Source organism: Heterocephalus glaber, unplaced genomic scaffold, assembly GCF_053883595.1.
Source record: "Heterocephalus glaber isolate CG9 unplaced genomic scaffold, H.glaber_assembly_v1.0 deba00001509, whole genome shotgun sequence".
NCBI lineage: Eukaryota > Metazoa > Chordata > Mammalia > Rodentia > Bathyergidae > Heterocephalus > Heterocephalus glaber.
Genome location: NW_028258325.1, coordinates 40,230,582 through 40,254,567, shown reverse-complemented (window position 1 = coordinate 40,254,567; position 23,986 = coordinate 40,230,582). Strand labels below are relative to the sequence as shown.

Below are 23,986 nucleotides of genomic sequence, written 5' to 3'. Positions count from 1 at the left end.
GACCTTGCACTTGCCAGGCAGGTGAAGTGCTGCTGAGCTACATCCCCTGGCCTGGAGCTATAGGTTTTAATGTTTGTCTTGCTTGGGTCCAATTCCTTTCTATTATTCCCTTTTGGCAATCATTCCTCCTCCTTTAATTTGCAGGTGTCAGGTATTTTATCTCAGCAATGGGAAGACTGACTAATATAAACACCCAGTGGGTGGCACACTGTTATAGCATCGAGAACTGACTGAGAAAATTGACTTAGTGAGGTTAAGTTATTTGCTCAAAATGGTAGAAATAGGACTTGCTAGAGTTGTGATTTGAACCTATTTGAATCTGGGTCTGTTAAGAGTTCAAAGACCTAAGACATTACTGTTATAAAATACAGCACACATATTTTGAAAGAAGAAAAGATAATTTCTGCATACATTTAGAATAACATTCAAAATTAGCACCCAAATGTGACTCTGGGTACAAATTTTTATTTAAAAATTATTCCACTTAACTAGCAGCTATGAAGCTATAGTTAGACTTATAGTATTAGGTTCACAAAAGAAAAGGAGGGCTTACTTCATACAAAAAGTATGTTATGTAGGGATAGTTTGATGTATAATATATCTTTATATAACATATGATTATATATATCTAAAGCAAATGCCATTCATTAACCTTATAATTTGTGATTAGATAAGCAATAGTCACATGCCCCAAACAGATTATCTCTTCTTTTTCATGGTAATGTTCCTATTTTTCTTTTTTATGATAGGCAGTTTGAATAAATCTCAACACAGGACAAAACAAGTGGTTGTTTTATAAATGCTGATATTGACCTGGTGAGGAAAAATTTGGAGGTTTACTCTCAGTCATCTTGGACAAGATGTCAAAAATGCATGGCTTAATCTAGGCTGAGAGTTTGTACTGCAAATAAGTCTTTCTCCTGGAAGAATTCTAATTGAAGAAAACATCCACTGTACAGGTCTGCTGGTAGAGAATAGTAGTGATAAAAATAAAAGAGCCTCAAAATATTTTTATTTCTTGAAGTCTCTCATTTTGGAAGTCAAATACAGATGCAGACATGAATGTACTGTCCTTTTATTCTTTTCTGGTACTCACAGCACAGTGATGCTATTTTTATGAAGCAAAGCAATGCCAGTTGATTCGACTGGAGACTTGACACCAAGAAAAATGCAAGACCACATAACTCCTACCAAGAATGCACATCTGTCCTTTAGAACCCTGTCCTACCACATCTAATTCAAATGGAAACCACAGAATGTTTGAGATGAAAATTTGACTCTCAAAAAGTCTTGGGGAGCATTTGACAATTTACTCCTGCCCACCAGATAGTATGCAGAGAGTTTGAAAGAGTTAAAATTTTCTGAAATTGCCTTACGTATTCAGCAAGTGGCCCCATGGGATCTGTCTTTTTACTCCATAGGATTTTATGAAATATTATTCTTTTGGGGTATTAAGGTGTTTCCAGTTTACTCCCTTTGACATTTCAGAAGACTCCCTGCTAAGTATAGCTTTTTGAATTGAGGATTTTTACAGATTTTAAAGGATATAATATGAAGACTGAAAAATGTCTTGCTTAACTGTGAAAATCAACAGCCAGAGGACTAACATTTGAACATTATAATAAACACATAACATATTATTTTTCTGATGGAAAACAAAACTATTTCATATGATTTAATAGTCTTGTTTACATAAACAAATTACAGTACTAGAGTTAAGTGAAAGAGAATTATTTTTACTTTGTTTTCTCAGAACTCAGTTTAAAGAAATGCATTCACTCTGTCAAAAGACAAAATTACAACAAATGTAGTTATAGTCTATTTGGCTTTTATTTGCAATTTGTGAGTTGAGGCAGCCTCCATTCTACAAAACAGAAAGAGGGCCTACTGTGTAATAGCAGGACAGTGGGTTTTATAAGGTGGGAGAAAGGAAACAGAAAAATAGGGGGAAAACTGATTGGTTTACATTTGGTTACTTTTTTGGAAGAGTTAAAGCAGAGAGGACTTTACACTGACTCAAGCAGACTAGTACCTCCTGTTTTTAAGATTTCTGTTTGAAATCTGACTTTAAAAACTGTTTGATGACATAGCACTTAATAAGACTAGCTCCATTTTTAATTTTGGTGTGGGCTAATTTCTCATAATTTTTATTTAATGATTTCTCCCTTTTGATCACACTCTTGAGATCATGACCCAAACTTAGGAAATTAGTGCTACTCTCAGTTGTTGTCATCTTGGGTTTCTAGTTTCAGCAAGTCATTCAGAGATTATGGTATCCTCATATCATTCATTTCTTTGGTTTTTTTTTTTTTGTCATTTTAGCCAAATAGAGACCATTCTTTGTTTGATGCATGACTGGTTGCAAACATTTGAAAATTTCAATAAGCTATGGCACACCAAGATGGGTATGATGGTGCACACCTATAATCCCAGGATGCTGTGAGGCTGAAGCAGGAGGATCGCAAGTTTGAACCTAATGGTGGCTACTTAGAAAATTAGTAAGATCCTATCTCAAAAATAAAATTTTTAAAAAGCTAGAGATGTAGCTCAGTGCAAAGGCTTTGAGTTTAATCCTCAGTACCATAAAATAAATATATATATATATATATATTAACATCAAGTGTTTGGAGTATAATCTTTAGCCAGGGTCCTTATGAACCAAGACAACCAAAATTGCATAGATCAGAGAATGAGCTAGATGAGGAGTCTGTTCATTTCAACCAAGGAGCCTATTTGTTAATTTTTTGCCACTGAGTCTCTGTTATACCCAACGTGCAACAAGAATTGTTAGCAACTATACAGACCCCTCCCTCTTCAGCTAATTGGCAGCAGTTCCATTCTCTAATATCCCATGACTGTTAAGTTGAAACAGGGAGCAGGAACAAAAGGATCTAGAAATATAAACTCTAGAAAGGGACTACAAGTAAAATATGAACAGTTGCATTAGCGGTTACTAAGTTAGCCAGCAGGTGGATCAGAGTATCTCTTAGGTCTTTAAAAGATTCAAGTTTGATATGACAAATCTAACACTCTATCAAGTTACCTACAGAAACTACTGATTGTAAAATTCTAATTACAGCATTATTCTGTCAAGTGAAAGAGGTATGTACAAACAAAAACAAATCAAGAGGGGTAAGAGTCTCATTATGATGGCAGTCTTGTTCTGATGTATTAGGAAAAGCTGTCCATTGAATGAAACTATCAATTTCTCCTCCTGGTTTGCAGTTTGAATGTCTCTGGTTATACCAGTCAGCATTTTGGTGAATTCTTTCTGTTACTTACACATTAGGCATAAGAGTTACACCTAGTTGTTTAGCTCCAGCTTCAGGAACAGAGAAATTTTTACTCTTAGCAATTCCATGAGAGAAAATTGGAATGGGGGAACCTAGCAAAATTCAGTCTAGATTATAAGTAGGTAATAACACCTCAAAATGATGAACAGGGCTTTGACCTAATTATAGATGTACCATATTTTTTTCTTCTGAAATGTCATTTTTCTCTCTACAATCACCCTCATTTCTACCAAGAATAATGTATTTACAGAACATATTTGTTTCATTGAAATTGACCTAATTTATTTACAGAAATGCACTGAGTAGTGATTGACCATATAAGCTCTTTTTAAAGTTTGCTGTGCTGTAACTTTTTTTTTCTATCTGCCAAAATCCAAGAAGAAAAAGTTTATGCATATATATAATTTTCCAGTTAACATCTGCAAGCATAAAAACAATGATCTCTGTTTAAAAATTGATTAGGGTTAGAGCAATTGACCAGTGTCTCTTTACTGCTAGGCTTATCAACACCAAATTACAGATGAATTAGTGTCCTTTTGTCTCTCTTCTCTTGCTCTCCTTGTCCAGAGACATTTTGTCGTGAAGCTTCAGCGTAGCTCATCTCCAGCCAAAGGTAATCTTTTTAGATCTGTACTCAGTTGCTCTGAATTTTGCTTATAATTATAACCTATTTAATCACAGAAGGGCCCCTTCAGAGGTGGGGTGCAAGGTTGCATACAATAATAGCAGATCACAGTTTTGAAGTCTAGCACAGATTAAAAACCACAGATATACCATTTATGTAAGACACACACTGATTATCTCTTAAACTACATACTGAATAATCATGAACATTATTTTTTAAATAAAGTAGTGCATCTAGAACAATTAGTCACACAGTTCATACAGCCCTGAAAAGTTTTTTAGTGCCAACTACCAGTTGGTCATGAAACATGAATAAGATCGAGACAATGTTCCTTCCTAAGATTCAACCAAGGATTGGTTAAAACATTGGATCACCTCTACTTATGAAGGCTATGACCTTCCCTCACAACTTTGTTTTGATTTTTATTTTTGGTGTGTTTAGTTGCACATAGCTAGAATGCATTGGATAGATCACTTTACAAATCAGGAAAACCAATGATCTAAAACTATGACAGGATCTTAAGTAGACTGGTTTGTCCATTTCAGGCTGCTGGTTCATAGGCCCCTCAAACCTTTTATTTTTCCTTCTATGCCTCCCAGAACTTTGATCGAAGGAGTCCGAGCATCATCCCATCTAAAGCTTTTAACCAATGTTTGGCTAAAACTGGAATGTTCAGTCCAGCATATTTAAAAATCACCCACAAAAAGAGGTTCTACAGATCTTCACAAAGCCTGGAATTTCCACAAGGATGTCTGGTCTTTATAATCTAAGCAGTCAGCATTGAAGTTAAGCTTCTAGGAGGCAGTTTGGTCCTTATAATGCAAGCAATCAGTAGTGGAGTTAAAACCCAAGCTTGAAGCTCCATATTCCTGGGTGGAAAGAGAAGCTGGGGACTGATTGAGATGGCTGGTGACTGCATTGGTACCCATGGCCTGAGTGTGGCCCCTGGTCCAGGAAGCTTGTGGTGCACAGGGGTTAAGTAAGATCCACAGTCCATGCCCCCAAAGTAGGAAGTTGAGCCAGCATATCCTTGATTATAACCTGAAGCCTGAGTGTAGGTCATGGGATAGGACCTCTGCATGCAGGAGGAGGAGGTGGACAAGGGATCTGACAGTGGGTAGATGGAGGCTGGGCTCCAGATAGGCACAGGAGCATTGCTTCTGGCAATGGTCTGGACTGAGGTGCTAGAGGAGGGAGTGAACTGGCCACTTGTTCCACTCTGTGAACTCACTTCCCGGGCTAGAGAAGTCTTCTTTTTTGGGGGGGTCTCACTTTGTTTTTACCTCCATTCTGCTGTTGCTCCTGGTGTTGGCAACACTTAGCTCTTTGATTCTTAAACCACACCTGCACCCTGGACTCAGGCAAGTTGATTTTCAGTGCCACCTCCTCGCACATGAAGATGTCTGAGTACCAGGTCTTGGCAAACAGAGCTTCTAGCACATTTAGCTGAGCCTGGTTGAAGGTCATCCTCTCCTGCCGCTGTTTTCAGGGGCTGGCCAGGTAGTCCATGGGGGGATGCAGCAAGTCCATGCCCAAAGTGATCAGACTCAGCTCACTGACTGCATAAGGTGGTTGCATAAGATAGGACATCATGCTAAGGTTGTTTGGAGGTACAAAGTCGGCCCAAATTGCGGGGGGGGGGCCCACTCAGAAGGTCTGAATTCACCTGGGGTGGACAGGTTCAAGGTCCTTGGTGGGTGGTTTTAGACTGGTGGAACTAGGGGCAAAGCAAACAAATAAACAGAGGTGCTGGTTTACTGCTTCGCAGGCAGCAGCTTCCCCACCTTCCACCACTAACTAAAGAGAGTGCTGTAACTTTTGATAAAGAATCTCAAATTAGACTTTTAAAAACTCAACAACAAAAAGCCAAACTAAAGTAGGCTTTAGATTTTACCTGCAGTAGCTAGGGCTTCATCCTATATATATGAGATCCTGGTCAAAGCCTTGGTAATATAATCTGCATTTCCAATTGTATCCTGTTGTAGAAAGAGAATGTTCCTATTGAATATATGTAAATAAGAATATTCATGAATAGTTTAGAAATTCTGGAGGGTGAAATCAGGTAGGGAAAAAAGTAAATACTTCAATTTATGTTCACAGAGTATGCTTAGTAAAACCGTTGTAAGTTACAGATTGTTCAAAGGAAAAAATATTTTCTTAAAGCTGGAAAACAGAATGTTAAGAGACAATAAAAATTCAAAATAAGGAAACCATTAAAAAAACTCATAAATCTTTGTCAGTTCATTCAGTCTCACGTAATTAGTTATTTTTCTGCTTGATCTTATTTAGCAATTTCGTGATTCCATTGGTTTCTTCATTGGAGTTCTGGAATACTTAACTCAGTCCTAGAGTATGATTTTAAGATTATCATAAATCTGCACTTGTCAAAATGCTTTCCATAAATCTCCTTGAAGATATACATAGAAGAATTATTGTTGCTTGAAAATGAAACAAAACAAAACCAACCAACCAAGGGAAAAAAAACCCTCTCAACTTTCAGAAAAGCATAAAAATAGAGCCACTGACTGTGGATAACAAAATCTAAATTGATCATGGTTAATGATGCGACACAGAAAAATTTGATTATTTCTATGACTTACTACATTTTAACATAATAATGAGAATTAAGGCTGATAACAGATTGCTGGGGTTCTCTTGCAATTTTGGGGACAGGTATGTCTATAATGTACCTGTAAATATAACACAAAGAAGGCTTAGTATCATTGAATTTGTGCTTTCCATATAATTTAGCACATCAGATAAGTCTTATTTTGGAGAAAGGCATCCTTGAGATTAAACCCTGAGCCTTGGGCATGTTTAGTGTGCATTCTATTACTGAGCTTGAGCTCCTACCCCTATTTAATATGTCTTTTCCCTTGATAAATACATCCTTCAGTGCCTTAGAACTCCCCACTGAATAATCTCAAAGTAAATTTGAGATAAAAAAGACTTAATCTAAAATTTTATTTTAAGATGTATTTGAAACACTTGGTTAAATAGAGTCTTGTTCAAAGGCAAATACAGGGGCTGCAGATGTAGCTCATGTAGCCCAGTTGTGGTAGAGCACTTGCCTAACTTGTACAAAATCCTGTGTTTGATTCCCCAGCACAGAAAAAAAAAAAGCCAAATATTGTACAGAAGTTGTCATAGCTGTGAGCAAAAAATTCTTTTAATGTTCAGAAGATTCAGTTTTTAAAATCAATTTTTAACCAATCAAAAGTATCTTGATAAAACAAAATCTTTGTATCCTAGGCCAATTACTTAAAAGAAAAAAAATGAATTAACATTTTCGACTAACACTCCAAGAATACTTTTATTTTAGCAGAGAAGACCAAAATCTTTTAATTAGTATACTATTTTTTTTTTAGTTCTTTTATTGGTACATTTTAGGTATACAGTTCATTTAAATTTATCATTGGGTGTTTGTACCTGTACATGATATATCTTGGTTCTTATTTTTTTTTCCCCATTACCTGTGCACCCTTTACCTGCTCTGCCCTTCCCTATTTACATAGATTTCAGTTCCATTTTTTTTCTTTTCTCATAGTTTTTCCTTTCCCTCTTGTCCTTTCTCCTTCCCCTCCCTTCACTCCTTCATCTTTGGATCTTTTTTCCTATTTCAAATTATCAATTATTCATTATAATCATTTTAACCCTTGTTTACACTATCAGTTTCTCACACTAGTGAAACTATTTGGTATTTACATGTGTGTCCTATTTATTTCACTTAAGAGTATGGCCTCAATATGCATCCATTTAGCTATAAATGACTCTAGTTTTTCATTCTTTATGGCTGAGTAGTACTCCATTTTATTAAAAAAACCACATTTTCTTTATCCAGTTTCCAGTTGATGGGCACTTGGGCTGTTTCCAAGCTTTAGCTATTACAAACTGTGCCGCTATGAACATGGGTGCACATATATCACTGTGGTATGATTCTTTTAATTCTTTTGGGAAGATACCCAGCTGGGGAATAGCTGGGTCAAATGGGACCTCTAGTCCTAGTTCTTTGAGGTATCTCCATACTGACTTTCACAGTGGTTGCACCAGTCTGCACTCCCACCAACAATGGAGAAGGGTTCCTTTCTCCCCACAACCCTGCCAGCATTTGTTATTTGTTGATTTCTTGATAGCAGCCATTCTTTTTGGGTGAGGTGGAATCTCAGTGTTGTTTTCATCTGCATCTCTTGAATGACGAGTGATGTTGAACATTTTTTTATATATTTGTTTGCTGCTTTTACTTCCTTGTCTGAGAAATGTCTGTTCATTTCAGATGCCCATTTTTGAATTGGGTTTTTGAATTTGGGGAGTCTGATTTTTTTAATTCTTTATATATTCTAGATAGTAGTCCCTTGTCTGAGCTACAGCTGCTAAAATCATATCTGTTAGCTTTGTTGGTGGTTTCTTTTGCAGTGCATAAGCTTTTTAATAAGATGAGATCCCAGTTGTTGATTCTTTCTGCTAGTTCCTGTGCTGCTGAGGTTTTGTTCATGAAGTCTTTTCCTATGCCGGTGTCTTCAAGAGTTCTACCTAACTTATCTTCCAGCAAGTTTAGTGTTTCTGTCTTAATGTTTATATCTTTAATCCACTTCAATCTTAGTTTAGTGCATGGTGATAGGTATGGGTCTAGTTTCAATCTTTGGCAGGTTGAAATCCAGTTTTTCCAACAGCATTTATTAAATAGGCTATCTTTCCTCCAATGATGATGGTTGGCTCCTTTGTCAAAGATGAGGTGACTGAGCATGTCTAGAGTTGTTTCTGCATCTTCTAATCTATTGCAGTGATCCTCAGGTCTGTTCCTTTGCCAGTACCATGCTGATTTTATCACAGTAGCTTTGTAGTATAGTTTCAAGTTGGGGATTGTGATACCCGCAGCCATGCCTCTGTTGCTTAGAACTGCTTTAGCTATTCCAGGTCTCTTATGGTTCCAAATGAATTTTTGGATTGTTTTTTCTAGTTCTGTGAAGTATATTGTTGGAATTTCAATTGGCATTGCATTGAGTCTATGTATTAGTTTTGGAAGTATGGCCATTTTCACTATATTGGTTTTTTCTACCCAGGAGCAAGGGATGTCTTTCCACTTTCTTGTATCCTCTTTGATCTCTTTTCAGAGTGCTATAGTTTTCAGTGTAGAGGTCTTTTGCTTCCTTTGTTAGATTGATTCCTAGATATTTCATTTTTTTGGATGCTAGTGTAAAACGGATTGTTTCCCTCATTTCTCTCTCAGTGAGTCTGTTATTTGTGTACAAGAAGGCTATTGTTTTTTGAGTGTTGACCTTGTATCCAGCTATTCTACTGAATCTGTCAATTAAGTCTAGAAGTCTTTTGGCGGAGTTTTTTGGGTCTTCTATGTAAAATATCATATTGTCAGCAAATAATGACAGTTTAACTTCTTCCTTTCCTATCTTTATTCCTTTTATTTCTTTCTCTTGTCTAATTGCTATGGCTATTGTTTCCAGAACTATATTGCACAGGAATGGTGATAGTGGACATCCTTGTCTTGTTCCTGATTTTAGCATGAAAGTTTTCAGTTTTTGACCATTTAGTATGATGTTGTCTGTTGGTTTTTCATAGATAGCCTTAATCAGGTTAAGATGAAGGCCTTCTATTCCAGTTTTCTGTAGGGTTTTTATCATGAATGGGTGCTGGATTTTGTTGAATGCTTTTTCTGCATCTATTGAGATGATCATATGGTTTTGGTCCTTGACTCTGTTAATATGGTGTATTACATTTATTGATTTATGAATGTTGAACCATCCTTGCATCCCTGGGATAAATGTGACTTGGTCAGGGTGTATGATCTTCTTGATGACCCTCTGTATTCTGTTTGCCAGTATCTTGTTGAGGATTTTTGCATCTATGTTCATTAGGGAGATTGGCCTGTAGTTCTCTTTTTGAGTTGGGTCTTTCCCTGGTTTTGGAATCAAAGTAACACTTGCTTCCAGGAATGAATTTGGAAGTATTGCTTCCCTTTCAATTTCCTTAATGAGTTTAAAGAGTAATAGCATTAGTTCTTCTTTAAATGTCTTGTAAAATTCAGCAGTGAAGCCATCTGGACCTGGCTTTTCTTTGTGGGTAAATTTTTTATTACATTTTCAATTCCACTCATTGTAATTGGGGTGTTTAGAATTTCTATATCCTCTTCATTTAACTTTGGCAATTTATATGTATCTAGGAATCCGCCCATTTCTTCTGTGTTTTCCATTTTATTGGAGTAGAGGTTCTCAAAGTAGGTATTGATGATCCTCTGGATTTCTGTTGGGTCTGTTGTGGCTTCACCTTTTTCATTCTTAATTCCATGTATTTGTGCCTTTTCTTTCCTTTTTTTGATGAGGTTGGCTAAAGGTTTATCGATTTTATTTATTCTTTCAAAAAACCAACTCTTTGATTCATTGATTTTTTTGTATTGTTCTCTTAGTCTCCATTCCATTGATTTCTACCCTAATCTTTATAATTTCCTCTCTTGTATGAGCTTTGGATTCGTTATGCTCTTCTTTTCCTAGAAGCTTGAGGTTCTGCATTAGGTTATTTATCTGAGTTTTCTCTGTTTTCCTAATATGGGGATTCACTGCTATGAATTTCCCTCATAGAACTGCTTTCATTGTGTCCCATAGATTCCTGTATGTTGTACTGGCATTTTCATTTACTTGTAGAAACTGTTTATTTTCTTCTTTAATTACTTCTGTGACCCATTGGTTGTTCAAAAGGGTGTTATTCAGTTTCCATGTGATTGTTGGGGTTTTGCAATTTCTTATGTTATTGATCTCCAATTTTGTTGCACTATGGTCTGATAATATACAGGGGGTAACTTCAATTCTTTTACATTTACTTAGATATGTCCTATGAGCTAGCATGTGATCTATTCTGGAGAATGACCTGTGTGCAGCCAAAAAGAATGTGTATTCCGATTTTGTGGGGTGGAACACTCTGTAAACATCTATTAAATCCATTTGTTCAATAGCTTGGTTCAGTTCTAGAATTTCCTATTTCTTATTTTTTTCCCCCTTTCCCTTTAGTGTCTTACCTTGCCTGGTGGCTTCCCTCTGTTGGGCCTCATGGAGTTGTGACCGTCATTGCTTTTTTCTAGGATATTGTTTAGAATTGCTTGTAGTGCTGGTTTGGTGTTCATGAAATTTCTCAGGTGTTCTTTGTTGTGGAAGTATTTAATTTCCCCATCAATTTTGAAAGATAATTTTGCAGAATACAACAGTCTAGGTTGGAAGTTATTTTCTTTTAGGGCTTGAAATACTTGACTCCAGGCTCTCCTTGATTTGAGGCTTTGTGTTGAGAAGTGTGCTGTGATTCTGATGGGTTTTCCTTTGTAGGTGATTTGTTTCTTTTCTCTAACTGCTTGTAGGATTTTGTTCTTCTGTTGGGTTTCTGGGATCTTGACTATTATATGTCTAGATGTAGATTTTTTTTTTTTTGATCATGGCTAGTTGGAGTTCTATATGCCTCACTTATCTGTATGTCTGATTCTCTACCTCTATCTGGGAAGTTTTCCTCTATTACTTCTGTGAACAGTTTTTTAATGTCAACTGTGCTTTCTCCTTTTTTTTTTTTTGTGGACTCCTATCAGTCTTATGTTATTCTTCTTTGCATCGTCTAGCAGTTGTGGGATTGATTTCTCGTGGTCCCTTACTATTTTTAAGAAATCTCTATTTTCATGGTCTCTAACCACAATCCTGTCTTCTATATCTGATATTCTATCTTCAGATTTGCTTAATCTGCTGTGGATACTTTCAATGGAGTTTTTGATCTCCTGAATACCTGTTTGAATCTGTTTCATGGATTCCATTTCTTTCTTATGTTGGGTGATCATGGTTTCCATTTCTTTCTTATGCTGGGTATTCATGGCTTCCAACATGTTTCTGAGCTCATCTATTTTTTATCTGTTTCTGTTCTAGATCCTCCAATTATGTCTTTCACTCTGCTCACCATCTCTGCATATATCTGGGAGATTATTTCTGCTTTGAATTTTTCTAGAGCCTCATTTATCTGTTTTGTTACTTCCTGTGCTATCAGTTCATGGTATCCAGGTGGTTGGCTATGGGACTTTTCCATCTCATTTCCCCCAGGATTTACCCTCGGTGGGGTGGAAGTCTGAGTTTGTGCCTTGCTTAAATGTCTTCTCAGTTTTGTTTTTGGTACTGTCCTTGGTTTAACTCCTGGGTTGATGGTTTGAAATTGCTTATTGTAAGTATCTTTGTTGCTTGTAATTAGAATCCTTATGGAATGATTGCTTCTCAGAGGTGTCTTCCAGATATAGCTGGTCTTTAGTTTTGAGTCTCTAATGACTCTAAGGCTATCTCATTTTCCTTATACTAGGAAGGTTCATTGACTAGATCAATACCCACAGCTTAGCCCAAGTGATACAATCAGCAACACCATTGCATCAAGTACATCTTTGAAAATGACATTTTGTGGTAGTTATTAATCTATCACCTTTAGCTGTGTGACTTAAATCAAGATCGAGGACCAACCCAACATATAGTGAATAAACTCTTCAATATAGCAACTTTACCCTTTGGGATGGGGAGTTAGAAGGGGTTGGGGAGGGAGGGATAAATGGGAAGAAGGATACAGAAAGATTAGCAGTGTGGTCAGAGGACACAGGTGAGAAGGAAAAAGAGAATAATAGGAAAATAAAGAAGAACTCCGACTGAGGACCAAAACAGGGACAAAACGGGAAGATGAACAATGTGGGAGAGCAAGACAGTGAGTGTAAGAGAGAGAGAAAGGAAAGAGAAAAGAAAGAAGAAAGAAAAGGAAAAAAAGGAGAGAAAACCAAATATTTGCAAAGAGTAGGGAAAAACACTAAAGATAAGAGGAGCAAAAGAAAAGAAAAGAAAGGAGAAAAATACCAAAATAATAAAACTAATTTTGGCAATAAAAAATAACCATGAAGATGAAGGGCCTCTTTCAGGGTATGTCTCTGCTGTCACAATAGACAACGTGGGTTGCCGTGTGCAGATATAAGTCAATGAGTCTCAGCAAGCTAGTCGCAGACCCATGAGATTCAGGCAGATTTCTGGCTGCAAGTCCCAAGTTGAGCTCCCTGTCCTCCCGTAGGGTTGAACTCCGCAGAGTTGTATTGCAGGTTCCAGCTGCCCTTCCCCTGAAGGTAGTCCGGGTCCTGATGGGAGGTGAAGATGACTCCAATTTAACCAGTACAGTGGTCTGGTGGTCCGGTGTCCTCTGCATTTTTGTAGTGTGGAACCAGGTGGCTGCACAGAGGAGGCGCCAGTGTCCAGTGGATTGCTGCCCGGCCGCGGGCTGATTCGGCGCATTCCACATGACTCAGGACGTTGCTAAGGCGTCCGCAGACCTGCCTGTCTGTAGCGGGCTAATTCGGTGCATTCCTAATTAGTATACTATTAATACTAAGGCTAATTTTGAAATAAAGCTTCATAAACAATTCCATTTAATCTCTGCCAGTTTGGACCACCACAAATATAATTTTCAGAAATTTTTATGACCTTTGAAATAAAAAAAAACATGAACTTTCCTTTTTTTTTTTTTTTTTTTTTTTTTTAAAACAAAACCATTCTTCATATTTTTTCGTATCAAATTCATCTTACTTTCTTTGGAAAGTTGTTTCCTGTACAATTTCTAGTAATTTAAATTACGTTTACAGTTAGCACTCTCTATCTGTGGGTTCTACATTCACAGATTCAACAAACCATGGATCAACACTATTTGTGAAATGTGTCTATAGTAAACATATACAGATTTTTTCTTTTCATTATTCTTTAAACAATAAAATATAACAATTATTTACATACCATTAGCACTATATTAGGAACAATAAGTAACCTAGACATTATTTAAATTAATTGTACCGGAAGCTGCCTGTAGTTTATACGCAAAGATTATGCAATTTAATATAAGGCACTCAAGTGTCTGGATTTTGGTTTTCACCTAGAGTTCTGGAACTAATTTTCCATGATTCTGAGGGCAATTTTATTACTTATATATTTTAAGGCTTAGTAATCTTAATTTCTAGTGAAAACCAGTGACCATTGTAAACTCTTACATTAGTATTCACTGTTTAATAATTTTTAAAAACATGATTCCTCAATTTTTCATGTTTATTAACAGATACAAATCAATTTCACATTTCTATACCATAAAAAACAAGGTGTCAAAGTAAATACACTTTAAACTTCTGTTCATGAACTAATGTTTTCATATTTTAAAAATGATTCAGTCATGAGATCAATATCTATTAATTTAAGATTTCAAGTTACTGAAAAACATTTGAAATTATTAAAAGCTTATTTGTAAATGCTTATCTCACTTATGTTCACATAATTTGCTTGATCTTTATAGTTGTTTGAACTGCTAAGAGCCATCATCTTAAATGATTTTGTTGACAAATCAGGAAAGTATCAGAAATATCACAGAAGAAACTAAAAAGTTCAACACAGTTTTTCTCTTTCCTTTTACTTCTGTGAGTGGCATGCATCCAGCAATTAATTTTTAATTTTCATTCTGCTTTTAGGTTGGAATCATAGTTTTATGATCTTAAACATCTAGAAGATAATAAGCTTGTTTGATAAATCTAGGTTTAAAAATGTATTCTAGAATTATAATTAATGTTGACACTGCTGAAGGCATTCTTTTATTTTATCAATCATTTTAAAACTAGCTTTGTTTACCAAAGATGATCTTAGATTCCATGAATTAAAAGTTCTTTAAGTTAGTTTCTAATTTTCTGAGAAAATATTTCATTTATTTTCCTGTTTTACTTTAAGATAATTGAAGAGAGTTCTTTATAAATTTGGCAATATTACCTAGGTTACAAAAATATCACATATACAAGCATAACTTACATACATATATAAACATAACAGTATGCAGAACTTATAGCTTTAATTAAGATTTTTCATTTGTCTTTTTCCAATTTCACTCTCCCTTTCAGATTCTACCTGTTCCACTTCCGTAAGCAATAGTGAGCTAGCTAACCCTAAATTCCAAAAAAAAGATTTAGGTGGAAATTTTACATCTCAAAGTTTGGACACAGAGGGAAAAAAAAGCAAGTTTTTTTCCTTCCAAGAGAGAGGTTAGAGTATGTTGCCAGTCTTCAAACTAACTTTATAGAGGCTGTGGACTAAATTTTAATATGTGAATGTCTACAAAGTTTATGTAGGTAGATAAAGCATCCCCTTCTGGTTAAACTGGATTTAATATTTTCCTTTAATGTGGGCTTGAGGTTTCTCTCTGAAGAGTGGCTAGAAACTCTAGTACTGCATGATGGGCCTACCACGATTGCTGTGCTCTAGGAGACCCTGACCAGGAGGAGAGTTGGGTCTGGGTGTCACTCAGGTTACTAATAGGAAGATTCAAATTGGATACTGAGACGACAATAACAACAACAACACAGCAAATCACAGCATAATAGGATTTTACAAGGAAGTATACAGATGAGACGAGAAAATTTAAAACCTTGTGCACAATAACTGGTGGAGTGCTAGAAAGGTATACAGTATTTTAGAAACCAATTTAGTTAAATAGGTGGCTTTCAATTTGGATTTTGTTTCTTAACTGTATTATTGATTTTCTGGTGGGGCCCTTTAACAAATGGAGTAGACCAAGAATTTTCTGTGCATGAACTTGTCATAGAAAACTCTAAAAAAGAAGCAAATCTACTTTGTCTGACTTTTAAGAATACTTCAACCTGCTTTTCTTACCTTCAAGGTGGGATAGTAACTAATCCAAAAGGTTGGCAAATTCAGTTTTTCTTATCAATTAGTTGCTCAAGTTTTTAATTTTTCCTTTAAAGAAACCAAACTTTCTGAAATTATTTTAGAATTTTAAAAGAAGCACATGGATCATAATAAACATCCCTGGTTGGGCCCAGTTTGGAAGTTCTTATTTTAAAATACACTTCTTAGGTGAGCAGTCTTGCTCATCTGGAATGTCCCACACAATCATTTTTGTAGGGCTGGGGATTTAGCTCAGTGGTTCTGGAGCCTGCCTTACAAGCCCAAGTTCCCAAGTTCAATCCCTGGTACCCCCCCCCCCCCGCCCCTCGTCTTTGTAATTCAAGTTATCAAAAAAAAAAAAAAAGTAGTAAGATTTTGCTACTTGTACAAACATGTTGCAGGTTCTGGGGCCCAACCTTTATCCATGTAAAAGGCAGGCATACCAGAAGGTGGAAATTAAAGATTCCATTTTTATATTGAATCTTGGGTCTCTGACAGCCAAAATAAAAGCCTAACAGGGAAATGTTACAAGGTTGGGTCAAAGGTTGCAAGGCTGAATGCTTTCATTGCACAGACATTGTCCTGAGGCTGGTGGCTGCTACCCTCTTCTGGGCCCATCTATCCTCTTGTGGTAGTCTTATTTTGTGGTGGCACATCACTCTAACAGCTCCAAAGTACCCAAACCTTGTCCACCTGTCAAGTGGCTTTTGTTCTGAGATCCCTTTGACCAACTTAGCCAATGATCTCCCCCTCCCAATTGTACAAGAATCAGAAGAGAAGAGGATAAAGCACAAAATTTCTGTGAATTTCCAAAAGCCAGAATTCACACTATTTCAGGATTGGCTATTTCCTGCCAATTTCTGTCAGACACAGTTAGGCACCTGATCCTCCCTATGGTGCTCAGTGCTATTTCTGTTGCAATTGATTCCTGCCAGTGACTTCTAGTTTGCCATCACAAACCTCCAAAGGTCATATGGTCTCTCATAGCACAAAGCAACTCTTAGTACCTACCCTAAGTTCATGTGCTCTCTTACAGCACAAATTAACCCTAGATTTAAAAAGCAAAAAGTCTGGGGGACTCAATGCAAAGAACAGAGCTAGACCCAAGGAGATCTCCTAACCATCAGGGATCTAAGAAAAAGTCAGGGGCGTCAGAAGCAGCCAGGTCACCTTTTTTGCATTCTTCAGGGGGGACTAAGGAGTTGTGTTTTGGATTGCTTTTTTTTGGTAACCAAAAATGTCTAAAAGACCAAATCACAACAAATGTAGTTAAATATCTTATTGGCTTTTGTTTATTTATTTACTTATTTTGGTTGGTTGGGTTTTTTTTTGAGGGGGGAGTACCGGGGATTGAACTCTAGTTGTTCTGCTTGCAAGGCAGGCAGCAGAACCACTGAGCTAAATTCCCTACTTTTATTTATTATTCATGAGTAGGGGTGGCCTCCATTCTACAAAATAGAATGAAAGAGCCTATTGTATATCAGAACAGTGGGTTTTGTAAAGTGCAAACTAGGAAAAATAAAATAAAAATAGGGAAAAAACCCCAATTGCATAATACTAGATTACTTAAGTTACTTTTTGGTCAAAACTTAAAAGTAGAGAAGACATCCTTATTACTATGACTTGGGCAAACTAGAATCTCCTGATTTTAGGAAAATCTAATCTGCTTGGGGATCTATATGCTTCAGTTTGATTCTAAGGCATTTAGCATGAGTGACTCCATCTTAATTTTTGGCGTTACTATGGATGGGGTGTTTAGTGCAGGAGCTCAGTCTAAAACAATGGCTTCTCATAATTTTTGTTTAACAGTTCCATTCACCAGACACTTATGGAACAGCACCATGCCATTCACACATGAAATAAATGTGTATGATGTGACTACTATTGTGCTGAGCAGAGTAACCACTGGGGATTCAAGACCAAACAAGACAAATTAAGTCCCCATTGCTAAGAGCTCACATATTGGAGAACTTGGCGCCCTGTTGAGGAAAAGAAAAGGTAGAAGGAATCATGGCCTGCATGTGCTTGGTTGGGAAGAAGGGAAAGGTGGTGGTCATTCTCTTGGCCAAAGAAAACTTTGGGGAAAAGAACCATTTGCATATATGAATTTCCTGACTGTATCAGTTGGGTATTTGTGCCAGAAATTCAGCAGAGAGGTTTGAGCTAAGGGGACAAGATCGTAGGAGTCATCATGTATATGTTGGATGAAAATCAAAGGATTAGGTTACGAGGGGGAAATGTGCAGTCCAGTGCAGAGCCACGAGTCAAGAGGAAAGAGGACAGAACCTCAGGGCATTTAAAGGGCAGATTGCAAAACCAGTTCTGATGACATCTGTCCCTCTGGGACCCATGGGAGTCAAGGATGATGATTCAGCAGATTTACCTTTCAACTTTAGCCCAGAGCAAGCAATACTAAATCTTCTACTTTATACTTCTTTCTTACTCGTATTTTTTCCTGGTGATGCTAATTTTGAAACAGGTCAGCCCGCTTCTCCTTTAGAAGATTTAGAAGGGAATTGCAGGAAGCTCAGGAAAACTGTGATTCATTGTATTTCTAAAGAAGGTAGGAAATGCTAAATATTCATTTAAAAATTAAGAATTTTAGGTCATAGCTTAAATTAGGTTAGAGTGACAACTGCCATTTATTAAAAAAGGTTTTAATAGTAATAATAACAATAATAGCTACCTTTGCATGCATGCTGGGTACGAATTTTATGCTGTCAAAAACTTTATTTGCACTGTCTCATTTAATTTTCAATAATGTCTAGTAGGCATATCCTAATATTCTTATTTTATAGATAAAGAAACTGAAGCTTATCATCTCTGGGTATTTCCTGACCAAAATAACTTGATACTCAATTTTTTGTCTTTTTTGCAGTACTGAATATTGACCTCAGAGAGCTCTGAGCTATAATCCCAGTTCCTTCATTTTATTTTGAGAAAGGGACCTGAAAAGTTACCCATGATAGCTTTGAACTTGCAGTTGTCCTGCCTCAGCTCCACAAATAGCAGGGATTACAGGCATGCACCACCATGCCTGTCTCAATATATTTTTGAATTGAATTAATAAAGATGCTTTTAGAAAATAGAAGCACTGAATTAATCCAACCTTTTGTGTTGTAATGGAGGGTCTCAATAGGATTAGTATCAGGAGCCATAAAATAACCAATGTTTACTGCAGAAAAATGGAATGAACTTTCAAAAACTAAATCTGAGGTAATGCTTTATGTCACTAATATTTTATGCCCATTTCAGTGTTTGGCATAAAATATGGATGTGGCATGTGATGATAAGGAAAAAGCAGCTAAGTTTAATGACATTTAAAGGGTGAAATTATGCTCAGAGTGAGCAGGCTTCTGCCAGCAGAAAGGAAAATGACTCGAGTGCTGAACATATTGGGGATAAGAATTTGAAATGTTCCACACCTGGGGTACCTTCCATTGTGTCTTACAGAGTATTATTGATGACGTGATCAACAAGGTGTAAGTCATGTCAGTTGTATCTTCTGCACATGTCCTTTCCCATAATTCTCTATGTTATAATTGGATGTATGAGATACAATCCACATGTATGAACCTTTAATGAGCTCAAAGTGAAGAAAGGACATTGCAGCTCATGCTGGCAAGTCTGGCACGCGTGTGTTTTAGTTTGGGATTTGGGGATTTTCCAGGGGGCTCTGATTCTTACCTCTGCCTCTGGGTAGTAGACCTTAGGACACAGGTCAGGGAGGTTGGCCCTGAAGCATTGTCCAGGTTCGGGTGAGTGGAGCGGAGTGGTCCTGTAGTTCCAGTTGCATTACTCTATTACAAAGACAATCTGCCTGGTAGGCTAAACTCTGGATCAATTTTATTCCTACTTGGGTTACTGTGCTTGTCTGCTGCCCAGTTTTCCTTCCATAGCCAGTCTCTACCACTCCTGCTCAGCTCTAATTGCCAGTTTATCATCTCAGTGCTGTGATAGTGGTGTGTCTGTGTCTTTGTTCATTTCATGGCCAACCTTCCCAACTTCCTCCAGTCCTGATATGGGCCCTAATGTGATATCAACTGAAATTCCTACAACCAGCAGGGATAAAATGGAAGAGTCCTTTTTTAAAAAATCTTTCAATGTGATGCAGGTATTTTATTTTCTATTATGTAATGCCTCATATAGATCTAATAGAACTTAAAAGACTAAAATAGTGAAGAAATTTGTTACAGGGATCTTCTTCCTATCTTATAATCTTTTGTTCAGGGCATGCATCATTAGATTTAAAAATAAAAATGAGCAAACAAAAGCAGATGGATATTGAATCTGGTAATTTCAGCTTAAATTAGATTTTAGAGGAGAAGTAAGTGTTGCAAGTGGTCTGAGCCAGTGTTGGAAATTTAAAAAATAGGAGTGGGGGTAGTGAATCAAAGGATTGAATGAAAGATTTTTTGGCTGGAAGAAGAGACTGGTCAGAGAGGAAATGAAAGCTGGGAAAACTGGAGGAGGCTTTTGAAGCTAAGAGCTAGGAGTCTGCACTTGATGAGGAGAAAAATAGAGAGGCCACTGCTGGGAAGGGCGACCTGGTCAAAGCTGCGGGCGACAGAAAATAGTTTTTACCAATGGTAAAATTAAATATGTAGTGGGTCTGCATGCCTGAGTTGTCTGTTAGGTCCACTGTTGTTTATGAAAAGGCCTGAAGGACATTGCAATGGAAAGTAAATGAGAAAAATTTAGGGTTCAAATATTTCTGCACTTCAACACTTTTCCTTTAAGCAAACTGAACACAACTTCTCTGCTTCAAGGGTAGGCATCTTTTTGATCTCGCCAAATTAATTTTTGAAAATGTTTTCATTCTGACTTAACTACTACTTTTCCTCCAGGAATTGTATTTATAACATCATTTACAACTAGCAGCTATTTCTCTGCTTTCCATTATAATTAATATAGTATATTTAGTTGCTCCATATATTATTTCTTCAGTGAACATTTGATTTTTTTTTTTTCTTTTGGTACCAGGGATTGAACTCGGGACCTTGCACTGGCGAGGCAGGTGCCAGAACCACTGAGCTAAATCCCTGGCCCAACATTTGACTTTTAACAACACGAAAGTGACTTCATTTTCATTAACTTTTTATTACTTTGTAAAACATCAACATTACTATGTGATAATTGAAGTTGTTTTTTAAAAGTTGATGCACATAAATTATTTATATTTATAAAGTATTATTTATATGTAAAACAATGAAACTTTTTTCATAGTTGTATTTACTCATACTTAAATTGCAAATGAACATATATAAAAAGAAACATAATATTGTATGTTATAGAACTATATATGTTTTATATAATTTAGGGACATATATATATAATAGTATGATATATACATACATATATATTCTGTATTTTAGCATAATATTCCATTGTTCTCCTTTAAATAGTAAGTTAAATTTTTTCTTTGCTATATAAGTATAAAAAATAAAAATGATATTGTGATACTATAGTAACAGCAGCTCTAATTGTGTTTCTGACAAAGGCAAAGGTGTTTAAGTGCTATTTGTTTAGCACCATCATGTTGACTCTGATACCTTTGTGTAGAAGTTACATACACAAATTTTTATTGTTATAACTCAATCTCTTGTTCATTTGCATAGATTCAATCTATGTCTTTTTTCTTTCAAAATCATGCAGTGTAGCCAGAGTTTGGATGTGTAGCCCAAGGAGAAATCAAATATTGGAAGGTCCTAGCTGTTGCACCGAGCACTGAACACTCTAAAAGGAGCAGATGTTGGGAGCAAGTTGGCACATGTACTGAAACTAATTTTCATTATATATCATCCTGTTACTCTTTACAGCCTCTAACAGTAGACGTGCCTTTTAAACAACCAATTTACTACTAGGGAGAAACATAAGGGAAAATAGAACACTCCATTTAGTTCAATTGAGTATGTCAAATGACAATTTGAATTGTTCATTTAAAATTGGGAGGTTGAAAAGTCTTGCACTTGTTCCCTGCCTCTTCAGGGAGGATCTCTCATACCAAACAGATGCAAAATGCACTCTTCTCTCAAAGCCTCCCTAGAGAAAGTTTGAACATCACTTCTTGGCAAATCCATTCCAATCTGTCATACTTCTTAGGAATAAGAAATTGGACCCTGTCTCACATTGCAGAAAGACATTTCTTCCCATTTGTCCGTAATGGGAGTGGGGTGGTGGTAATTCAGGTACCTTTCTCCACAGGCTCTCTTTATGTGTCTGAAGAATATTGTGATGATTTTGCTCATGGAACCAGTATCATCCTGAAATAAGCCAGATGTACTTTGGGCATTATTATTTCTGGTGGATTATTCCTAGTTGTATGATCATACGCTTTGATTCTGATTTTAATAAGGATTTTCCCTTGGGGAGATGGTTGTTAATGCAAAAGTACTGCAGTGATGGATAAGATGTGTTTTATGGTAATGTGTTTTGTGGTAATCAGTAGATTTTGATGACAACAGTTACTTCTTTCTTCAGGCTACTTTTCTCTTTTCCTTAGAGGTTTGTGCTTAAATTATTCTAACTGAATAGTCCATACTATTTTAGTTCTCTTCACTGCTATTATTAAACCAATTTTAAGTCTTATTCTTTGAGAATCTTATTTCCTTAAAGATTTTTTCTTACATTTTCTTGCTATTAATGAATAATCTTAAAGCCAGTATGATTCTTTCAAACACCATAGATCTCTAAAATTAATGTCAAACAAATGATAACGGGATGGCTAGACATTGGTGCAGGGATAGTGATGCCAGTGGTGATGGTGACCACTGAGACTATAGAATGGAGAAAAATGATACACTTTCAATGGCAAGAGTCCTAGGCAGCTTAGCATAGGGACAAATTTATCCCAGGAGCCATTAGGCAGTGCTGAGGAATATCTGCTGCTCATCATAAGGACCTTGGCAATAAGGAAATGGTAAAATCAGCACACTCAATTTAAGAAGATAGAGAATAAGGTTTCCATTTAACAAAGTTTAAATAAAATTATGAAACCAATTAAAGACTCATAAAAAGATATACTTCAGTCATTTGAGTATTTCCCTGTGAGAAATATTACTTTCCTTTAAAATGCTTAAAAAATGAAATACCGCCAAGCAGTCCAGATTATTTAAGAAACCATTCTCCTGATTTTCATCTATATCCTCTTATTTTCCTTTTTTTGTTGTTGTTATTGTCTTATCCATAGTCCACTTTCTGATGACAGTACTCTAGGGATAAAGAAATGATTAAAAGTCTGACTTCTTTGTTTCATCTCTTTGGCAGATTTTATTCTCCACCTAATTAAATCTTAAGATTTTCCATTATCTCCTTTTATTCCCTATTGCTTTAGAGACTGTTTTATTGTTTTTCTTTTTATTTTCTTCATTGAAGCCCATTCTCTCCCTGTTTTTGAAAGCCACCTTGCCCTGCTTCATTGTGCATTGATTTTAAAGCTAATCTTACAAAAGAAAAACTCATTTCCTCTATCACTGGGCATTAGGGAAAGCCTCCTGGGACCTCCAGAATGAATAATACTCATTCTCTACCTTTGGTGGCTCTTTCTTTCATGTTTCTCTCATGTAGAAGGCTCTCATGTAGCCTTCTTTCTGGCTCACAGGCATTTCTCCCTGAGTTAAGGTAATTCCTTAACTCACTACATCGGAATGACTACTTTGGGGAATATTTTAATAACTCATGTATTTCTGAGGTAATATTTTATGCAGTTCTTGCAGAAACGGAGAGATTTGCAAACATTTAATTTGTCCCTCATACCTCTATGTCTCTGGTTCAGAGGAGGAAAGACTGTTGCCTAAGTTTGTTCCAGTATACAACCTTAAAAATAAATGTCTGTTTTGCTTCCTATGTTATGATGGCAACTTCATAATATCAGTCATGTTAACAAAGATTAAGTTTATAAAAAACTTGGTCAGATGTTGTGCCTAATGGTGTGTGTGTGTGTATCTTAACTACACTTGTAGAATGTAGGTAGCAAATTACAGGTAGCATTCAACTAATAAACTGGTTATATTTCAAATGTACTTGCAAATTAATTATTTCAAATTCAAAGATTTTCTCTTGGGAGAAATGTTGTGGGTACATCTCTAGGCTGGGCTGGATTAGCAAGTTTTGTTAAGTTTATAGTGAGCATGTAAATAAATGCCTCTCTCGGGGGAAGGCATTCAGAGTTTTCACTGGGATGTGAAGGACACACCTTCTTGCTGAGCACCTAATTCTCATGCCAAGGACTTGCCCTTGCCTGTATTTTCAGATCTGCTCCACAGACAGATTGTCAATGAAAATTAATCCTTTGCAGATTCATAGCACTCATATTATATATGGGAAAACTAAGCTGGTATAACAAAAGAGATCCTGAAATA

The 23,986-nt window shown here is 36.4% G+C and overlaps 1 protein-coding gene and 1 pseudogene across 6 annotated transcripts in view; one reads left to right on the top strand and one right to left on the bottom strand.

The window, feature by feature from the left end:
• Positions 1–23,986, top strand: part of Corin (corin, serine peptidase) — a 313,304-nt gene that overhangs the window by 150,954 nt on the left and 138,364 nt on the right. The window contains exon 1 of one of the 6 annotated variants that reach the window (XM_087187865.1): positions 17,615–18,189. The exons of the other annotated variants lie outside the window; for them this stretch is intronic. Within the exon in view, the coding sequence (XP_087043991.1) occupies positions 17,952–18,189 (238 nt within the window). The 5' untranslated portion in view covers positions 17,615–17,951. Of the gene's footprint in view, positions 1–17,614; positions 18,190–23,986 lie in introns of those variants that run through there. 6 annotated transcript variants of the gene reach the window in all.
• Positions 4,641–5,546, bottom strand: LOC110350240 (homeobox protein OTX2 pseudogene; annotated as a pseudogene).